The 9,459-nt window shown below is 42.8% G+C and overlaps 1 protein-coding gene across 1 annotated transcript in view; it reads left to right on the top strand.

Moving 5' to 3' along the window:
• Positions 1 to 7,021, top strand: part of RPS26 (ribosomal protein S26) — an 83,149-nt gene extending 76,128 nt beyond the window's left edge. The window contains exons 2-5 of the mRNA XM_055577490.1: positions 4,820 to 4,846; positions 5,112 to 5,289; positions 6,089 to 6,219; positions 6,917 to 7,021. Coding sequence (XP_055433465.1) covers positions 4,844 to 4,846; positions 5,112 to 5,289; positions 6,089 to 6,219; positions 6,917 to 6,952 — 348 coding nt within the window. The 5' untranslated portion in view covers positions 4,820 to 4,843 and the 3' untranslated portion in view covers positions 6,953 to 7,021. The remainder of the gene's footprint in view (positions 1 to 4,819; positions 4,847 to 5,111; positions 5,290 to 6,088; positions 6,220 to 6,916) is intronic.
• Positions 7,022 to 9,459: the final 2,438 nt, after the last annotated feature.

Genomic DNA, 9,459 nt, shown 5'->3' on the forward strand with positions numbered 1-9,459 from the left:
TATTAACTATTTTCTGTCCCCATCACTGAAGTTTTTATCAGTCCTATCTACCTTATTACCATTCCATACAATATTGTCTGCTTTGTGTTTTCCATGAGACTATGTTGAAGTGAAAACTGGAGACACTTCCATCTAGAGTCTATCATTTTCTATATCCCATTGAAACTAGCAAATTGAAACTAGAAAAGACCACAAACATAATTGTTTTGAAGCCAAAACAAAAGTTAAGAAATAAATTTTAACTCCAATTACATGGGTTACAAATTAGCAGAAACCATAATGGGTTGTTAGATGGACAGTGAATCTGGTGTGTTTAGACTCCTGAATGACTCACAAATGAAGGGTCCATCTCCATCTGTACTATCTTGGATCTGAATGCTGGGAGGTCACATTGATACCAAAGTTTCTTCAATTTTGGAGACAACTGTGTGGTTAGTTCTAGAAGGTCTTGTAGGTCTTCAAAGAACCATTCAACTTCAGCTTCTTCAGCATTACTGGTGGAGGCATAGAATTGGATTACTGTAATATTGAATGGTTTGCCTTGGAAATGAACAGAGATAATTCTGTCATTTTTGAGATTGCATCCAAGTAAGGCATTTTGGACTCCTGTTGACTATGATGGCTACTCCATTTCTTCTAAGATATTCTTGTCCACAGTAGTAGATATAATGGTCGTCTGAGTTAAATTCACCCATTCCAGTCCATTTTAGTTTGCTGATTCCTAAAATGTCGATGTTCAATCTTGCCATCTCCTGTTTGACCACTTTCAATTTGCCTTGATTCATGGACCTAACATTCCAGGTTCCTATGCAATATTGCTCTTTATAGAGTCAGACTTTACTTCCATCACCAGTCACATCCACAACTGGTTGTTGTTTTGCTTTGGCTCCATCTCTTCATTCTTTCTGGAGTTATTTCTCCACTGATCTCCAGTAGCATATTGGGCACTTACCAACCTAGGGAGTTCATCTTTCAGTGTCCTATCTTATTGTCTTCTCATACTGTTCACAGGGTTCTCAAGGCAAGAATACTGAAGTGGTTTGCCATTCCCTTCTCCAGTGGACCACGTTTTGTCAGACCTACAAGACCTTCTAGAACCAATACCTAAAAAGATGTCCTTTTCATTATAGGGGACTGGAATACAAAAGTAGGAAGTCAAGAAATACCTGGAGTAACAGGCAAATCTGGCCTTGGAGTAGAGAATGAAGCAGGCCAAAGGCTAATAGAGTTTTGCCAAGAGAACGCACTGGTGACAGCAAACACCCTCTTTCAACAACACAAGAGAAGACTCTACACATTAGACATCAAGAGATGGTCAATACCAAAATCAGATTGATTATATTATTTGCAGCCAAAGATGGAAAAGCTCTATACAGTCAGCAAAAACAAGGGCTGACTGTAGCTCAGATCATGAACTCCTTATTGCCAAATTCAGATTGAAATTGAAGAAAGTAGGGAAAACCACTAGACCATTCAGGTATGACCTAAATCAAATCCCTTACAATTATACAGCAGAAGTGAGAAATAGATTCAGGGGATTAGATCTGATAGACAGAGTGCCTGAAGAACTATGGACAGAAGTTCGTGACATTGTACCCCAAGAAAAAAAAATGCAAAAAGGCAAAATGGCTGTCTGAGGAGGCCTTACAAATAGCTGTGAAAAGAAGAGACACGAAAAGCAAAGGCGAAAGGAAAGATATATCCATTTGAATGCAGAGTTCCAAAGAATAGCAAGGAGAGATAAGAAAGCCTTCCTCAGTGATCAATGCAAAGAAATAGAAGAAAACAATAGAATGGGAAAGACTAGAGATCTCATCAAGAAAATTAGAAATACCAAGGGAACATTTCATGCAAAGATGGGCTCGATAAAGAACAGAAATGGTATGGACCTAACAGAAGCAGAAGATATTAAGAAGAGGTGGCAAGAACACACAGAAGAACTATACAAAAAAGATCTTCATGACCCAGATAATGACGATGGTGTGATCACTCACCTAGAGCCAGACATCCTGGAATGCGAAGTCAAGTGGCCCTTAGGAAGCATCACTATGAACAAAGCTAGTGGAAGTGATGGAATTTCAGTTGAGCTATTTCAAATGTGAAAGTGCTGCACTCAATAGGTCAGCAAATTTGGAAAACTCAGCAGTGGCCGCAGGACCAGAAAAGGTCAGTTTTCATTCCAATCCCAAAGAAAGGCAATGCCAAAGAATGTTCAAACTACCACACAATTACACTAATCTCACAAGCTAGCAAAGTAATGCTCAAAATTCTCCAATCAAGACTTCAACAGTACATGAACCGAGAACTTCCAGATGTTCAAGCTGGATTTAGAAAAGGCAGAGGAACCGGATATCAAATTGCTAACATCCGCTGCTGGATCATCAAAAAAGCAAGAGTGCCAGAAAAACATCTACTTCTGCTTTATTGACTATGCCAAAGCCTTTGACTGTGTGGATCACCACATACTGTGGAAAATTCTTAAAGAGCTGAGAATACCACACCACCTGACCTGCCTCCTGAGAAATCTGTATGCAGGTCAGGAAGCAACAGTTAGAACTGGACATGGAACAGACTGGTTCCAAATTGGGAAAGGAGTACAGCAAGGCTATATATTGTCACCCTGCTTATTTAGCTTATATACAGAGTATATCATGTGAAATTCTGGGCTGGATGAAGCGCAAGCTGGAATCAAGATTGCCAGGAGAAATATAATAACCTCAGATATGCAGATGACACCACCCTTATGACAGAAAGTGAAGAAAAACTAAAGAGTCTCCTGATGAAAGTGAAAGAGGAGAGTGAAAAAGTTGGCTTAAAACTCAACATTCAGAAAACTAAGATCATGGCATCTGGTCCCATCACTTCATGGCAAATAGATGGGGATACAGTGGAAACAGTGACAGACTTTATTTTTTTGGGCTCCAAAATCACTGCAGATGGTGATTGCAGCCATGAAATTAAAAGATGCTTGCCCCTTGGAAGAAAAGCTATGACCTACCTAGACAGCATATTAAAAAGCAGAGACATTACTTTGCCAACAAAGGTCCATCTAGTCAAAGCTATGGTTTTTCCAGTAGTCATGTACAGATGTGAGAGTTGAACTATAAAGAAAGCTGAGGACCGAAGAATTGATGCTTTTGAACTGTGGTGTTGGAGAAGACTCTTGAGAGTCCCTTGGACTGCAAGGAGATCTGACCAGTCCATCCTAAAGGAAATCAGTCCTGAATATTCATTGGAAGGACTGATGTTGAAGCTGAAACTCCAATACTTTGGCCACCTGATGAAGAACTGACTCATTGGAAAACACCTGCATGCTGGGAAAGATTGAGGGAAGGAGGAGAAGGGGACAACAGAGGATGCGATGGTTGGATGGCATCACCGACTCAATGGACATGAGTTTGAGTAAACTCTGGGAGTTGATGATGGACAGGGAGGCCTCCCACGCTTCAGTCCATGGGGTCACAAAGAATCAGACATGACTGAGCGACTGAACTGAACTGTGTGGTTGGCTACCCATGTATAGCCACTCTTGTTAGAGAACTTGGAAAAGACAAAGTATTTTCAGAAGGGGGTCAGATTCATCAGAGAGTGGTGCAATCACCTTGGTGTGGATTGATCAACATTTATTAAAAGTATTTTCTTTTAATATTTTCTTTTAAGCATAACAGTGCACCTTATGTTGTAAGGGCATGGTTTCATGAAGTTTGTATTTCACTTCTGTGTGTGTGTATTTGTATATATACTGAGTACCAATGTAAAATATATTTCTACTCACATTCAGAGTCAAATCGTCTTAAGTCACTAGTCCAGGCTATTTCTGCATCCATTTGTTTGTTAGGTAAGAGGCAGCATAGTATAGTGAAGCCAGAACACCTCTTATTAGCACGATGTGACTTTGGCCAATTTCAATTTCAACCTGTCTACATGGTTCTTCAATCTGTAAATTAAGGATAGTAACATAACCTACTTTATAGGTTATAGGCTTGTTGAGGTTTAAATGAGTTAATATTTACACAATGGTTACTACAGCACCTAGCATTGTGCTAGCAGGTTCCAGAAATTTTTTTAAAGTGAGAAACAGCCCTAGCATCAACGCATCAGTAAGTTTTCCTCCATATTCATTGGTCGGTGGTTGTTCAATTGCTCAGTTGTGTCCCCATGTACTGACTCTTTGTGACCCCATGTACTGCACCACGCCAGGCTTCCCTGTCCTTCACTATCTCCCAGAGTTCGTTCAGACTCATGTCCCTTGAGTGGATGTTGTACTGGAAGGAGGAATTAAAATGTTTTATTCCCCTCCCACCACGCCCCACCTTGGGTTTCTCAATCCTGCACCAACTGGAACGTCAGAGAAACAGCGTCTCCCAGTGGTGTGGTGCAGACTTCGGTCTAAGCGCTTGGAGCCCATGGCCTGCCAACCTCACACTACAACTCCCACCATGCATCTCTTCCCCTCCGGCCGCTTAATAGGTATTGTAACTTGCGTTCTGCGTGGGGCAACTTCCGCGCCTAGCATCGCAAAAACGGATAGTTATAGTGGCCAGAATTACGTCCGGAGCAGGGCGTCGCAAGGGTTGCTGGGAAACATATAACTCTAATTTTCTTCCGCCAGTTGATTAAATAGTCCCATAGTCACCTTGCGCAACGGAAAATAAACTCGAGGAGCACCTTCCTACCCTAGATTTAAGTAGGAACACTGAATAATAAAGAAAATTTGAGTAAAGTGGATTCCTATTTTGGCGTGCGGCCTGGAGACATCTAGGGGACGCGAGCGGAGGGATCTCACTCTATATAAGAGAGCCGGCCCCGTAGCCGGATCCTCTCTCGCCTCGGCGTTTCCAAGATGGTGAGTGCTAACGCGTGGGGAATATAGTACGGGGCCGGGTGGAGACTGAGAGGAGCCGATTCTGAGATTGCGGGGAGGGTTGAAAGCCTGGACAGCGGTGGAAGAAAGGAAAGAGGGTATGTTTCTTCCCGGCTTGGAGGGATCTGCGGAGGGACTGGAGATCTGAGTCGCGCTTTTTTGGGGGTGGCTGGCAAGGAATGTGGCCCGATGGGGGCTAAGGCCGGGTAAGTTGCTTCTTCTTAATGGAATCTTCATCCTGACACAGACCAAGAAAAGAAGGAACAACGGTCGTGCCAAAAAGGGCCGCGGCCATGTGCAGCCTATTCGCTGCACCAACTGTGCCCGATGTGTGCCCAAGGATAAGGCCATTAAGAAGTTCGTCATACGGAACATCGTAGAGGCCGCAGCCGTCAGGGACATTTCTGAAGCGAGTGTTTTCGATGGTGAGTCCGCAGCTCGAAATGTGCGAGTATCGTGATATCTAAAACCACCTCCCGCCGCCACCCCATCCGTGGACTCTGTTCTTTGGAGCATCCCCAGCACTTTTCTTGCACTGTTACGGTTGTTGTCGGTAGAGGAGAATGGTTTTGCTGCGTTGTGTGCCGTTTTGAGCCCTGTCTGGACAGAGAGAGTTTTTTTTGTGGTCTTGCACAGTCTTTGAGTCTTACTTTGTAACTGCCTCTGTAGGGGATGAGATTCTGGAAGGACTTTCAGTGCTTATCCTGTATCAAAACTTGGGGAGCACTGGCTGTAAACGTGGTAAATGTAAAAAAATGTTCTGAATTGGTGGCAGACATTTGAGTTGGCAAACTTGTGGAAAGGAGTTTTTTTAAGACTGGAAGGAGTCTAGTTGGGTTGACAAGGGTGATTTTTAGAGCGATATGGTGTCTTCTTGTCATTTTCTTTTTTTAAGACTTGTTAGATTTCTTAGGTAATTGGGAATGGGGACAGAAGTAGGCATTAGGGCTGGTGCAATTACTGAAGGAACTGCATTCCATCCTATTGCATCTGGTGTGGATTTAGTCCCTATGGTGACAGGATGGGCTGGTAGGGGATCATTTATTTGTGAACTCTGTGCCTGTGTTTAGGTATAAACCAAACAGTTGGCTTTGGGAGTGAAGTCTTGTAGGTATGCCTGACTTCTAAGTGAGTTTATTTTTGAGGGTTAGAAGGAACAAGGAAGAACAGGGCAAGGTGGGTACTGTATCTAATATCACAGCTCTAATTATTTTTGTTTCTTAGCTTATGTACTTCCCAAGCTGTATGTGAAACTACATTACTGCGTGAGTTGTGCCATTCACAGCAAGGTAGTCAGGAATCGCTCTCGGGAAGCCCGTAAGGACCGAACACCTCCACCCCGATTTAGACCTGCGGTGAGTACCTTAAAAGAGATATGGAAATCAGAGGGGTGGTTCAGTTTAGTCACTCAGTCGTGTCTGACTCTTTGCGACTCCATGGACTGCAGCGAGACTTCTCCAATACCACATTTGAAAAGCATGTAGAAAGTCCTTTTGTGAGTTTTTTCTGGCAGTCAAAAGTCAGAGATTATCTTCTAATAGACAGCTACACCAATTCTTAGCCTTCAGGCTCTTGAATCCTTGGAGATAGGATTGTACTTTGCACATTAATCCATTTTTAAACCCATGGGAGAGCCAAGGATAGGCTATGCCTACCTATAAACATCTCAGGAGACATCCCACAGCAGTTACATGGTCTGGATTTACTACTTGAATCTCGTTTTATTGAGCAAAACCAGATCTGGGATTTAGTATCTGGGTCATGAAGATCTGTTTTGTTGGGGTAATAGAGGAAAGATAAATGAGGACAAGGAAAATCAAATTAAGATCTCTGCCTATGGGTGGGGTCAACTAAGTCTGGTAAGACCCACACCTGAAACATTTGCTTTCAAGTTAGTCTGTTTCAGATTGAGTAGTGTCGTCTCCTTCCACATCTATCCATGCCTTTATGGACCAAAGAATACACTGTTAGTGATGGGAAGGTAGTGGTCGGGTTTTTTGAGAGGGGACGCTTTCATGGATGGTTTTTTAATTCTTTCACTTTGTCTTTCAGGGTGCTGCCCCACGTCCTCCACCAAAGCCCATGTAAGGATCCAAGTCCTTAAAGACTGAAGAAATATTGGTTTCTCTGAAAAGACAATAAAATGGAAATTATACTTTTATGTTGCATGTTGAATATATGTTGTCAGATGAAGTGGGGGTTGTGTACATTTGGTCTCCCCAGTTTGCATAGCTTAGGGATGGGGGCAAGGAATTAGGGCATCTGTGTTTGATTAATTCAGCTTGGCAAACGGCTTAAGTTGGTGTCTTAAAAATGGGGAGGAAACTAGCAGAGTGAGGAGTGCATCAGGAAGTCATTTAGACTAAGGTGTGCATTCCTCTTTTGGCAACATGAAGACTTTAATAAAAGTCCACAACTTGAATAGCATAAGGGGATCTGTATTCAGGTCCTTAACCTCAGGTCAAGTTTACCTGCCTACCTTGATCTGCTGCTAAGCTAATCACCCAGCCTTCATCTTTCTGTGGTACGTTGCTCTGTGAGGTGACAATGCCCTGAATGGCAGGCATTTGTAGAAATTTGTGGAAGGCCCGTAAGAGGGGAGTTTGTGCAAAAAGTCTGGGAAAAGGCTGTAGTCTGTGTGACAATGGCTCATTTGTTTCAGAATTCAGAAATTAGAGGGTTCCCAGCTAGCAATACACAGTTGACCCTTTAACAACATGGGTTTAACCTCAGGGGGCGGGGGTGGTTTTGTTTTCAGTAAATACATACTACACCATCCACAGTCGTTGAATCCTCAAGTGTGAAAGTACAGACAGATACAAAAGGCTAACTCTAAAATTATACAGATTTTTGAAGAGATGGTGCCCCTAACCAATGCTTTGTTCAAGGGTCAAATGTACATGTATATTTGAAAAAATTATATGTAAATGTGTGCTAAGGACTTTGCTGGTTAGGTTATATGATTTTTTTACCTTAAGCTAAACTAGTAGCTTGGAAGTTTTGATTAAAGTACACATTGTTCTGGGAAACAAGTTTTCACAAAGGTTTGTATTCAAAGGATATGACAGCAAAGAAGGGGTGGATTGTTTTGGAGCATAATGGTGGTCCTATTAATGGGAGAACCTTTAACTAAAGAAACCCAGTTGGAAATTGTTGATCTGTCTTGCTTATGGTCTGCATACTTATGCATGTGCTGAAACAGCTGTGGCAAGTCCTGGATTTGTTAGAACACTGTAGGTGTGGGTTTCCATCCTTTCGGGAGACTCCCCCCAATATCTGTGCTCCTTCATTCCTCTACATTTATGACCCCATTAACACCAATGATAAAACATTGGATAGAAGAAAGTCCTGTTCATGGTGAAAACAAATGGTAAACCTGGTGGTCCCAAATCCCAGTTTGCTCAATAAAACCAGGTTCAAGTAGTAAATCTGGACCATATAATTGCTGTGAGATATCTCTTGAAATGTTTATAGGTAGGCACAGCCTATCCTTGGCTCTCCCATGGGTTTAAAAATGGATTAATGTGCAAAGTACAATCCTATCTCCAAGGATTCAAGAGCCTGAAGGCTAAGAATTGGTGTAGCTGTCTACTAGAAGATAATCTCTGACTTTTGACTGCCAGAAAAAAACTCAGAAGGACTCCACATGCTTCAGGCTTTAAAATAGCCCCACCCCACCTCCCAATCTACCACCAGTTGCGAAGTTGTGTCTAATGGGCAATCAGGATATCTAATGTTCCACCTGTTAAAAGTTTAAGCCCTATATAGACATCCATAATTTGTCTTAGGAAAGACTGCCACTTAAATCAGAAGTGGCCCACAGGTCATTTTCAAATGTTTGCACTGTAAGATCAGTGGTCTGTTCTTAAGCTCTTGTGGGCTGATAATTTTAGTGAAGTGAAGTGAGCTCGCTCAGTCGAGTCCGACTCTTGGCGACCCCATGGACTGTAGCCCACCAGGCTCTGCCGTCCATGGGATTCTCCAGGCAAGAGTACTGGAGTGGGTTGCCATTTCCTTCAGGGGAACTTCCCGACCCAGGGATCGAACCCGGGTCTCCCGCATTGCAGGCAGGCACTTTACCCTCTGAGCCAGTTAGTCACAAAAAAAGATGATACAGATCTTTAAGCCCTTACCTCTTACCCCTCACCCCCAGCTTGTTTTAATGGACTATTAGAAGCGGGAGAATTGCAGTCTCACCGCCTCACCTCTAACATTTCTGGTGAAGAGTATTCAAGCCAGGTAGAAGCTTCAGGGCTCTTCAGTCATTGGTCCAATGTCCACCTGTGAGGTTACTGGATTTCAAGTCAATTCCCTGTGGTAACCAGGTTTCATTGAGGTCCTGGACCATCCTTTCCTTCAACCTCAATTCCTGGCTTTTCATATTTGTTTGCCTATCTCTCCATAACTTAGCATGTATGGGTACTTTGAGTCCAAGTTCTCTATTAAAACAAGCATCTGACTGTCTCGTGATCAGTGGCTAAGACTGCTCCCAATGCAGGGGGCCTGGGTTCAATCCCTGGTCAGGGAACTAGATTCCACATGCGGCTGCTAAGAGTTTGAAAGTTGCAACTAAAACGATCCTGTGTGTGTAGTTA

This window comes from Bubalus kerabau, chromosome 1, assembly GCF_029407905.1.
Source record: "Bubalus kerabau isolate K-KA32 ecotype Philippines breed swamp buffalo chromosome 1, PCC_UOA_SB_1v2, whole genome shotgun sequence".
NCBI classification, from domain to species: domain Eukaryota; kingdom Metazoa; phylum Chordata; class Mammalia; order Artiodactyla; family Bovidae; genus Bubalus; species Bubalus kerabau.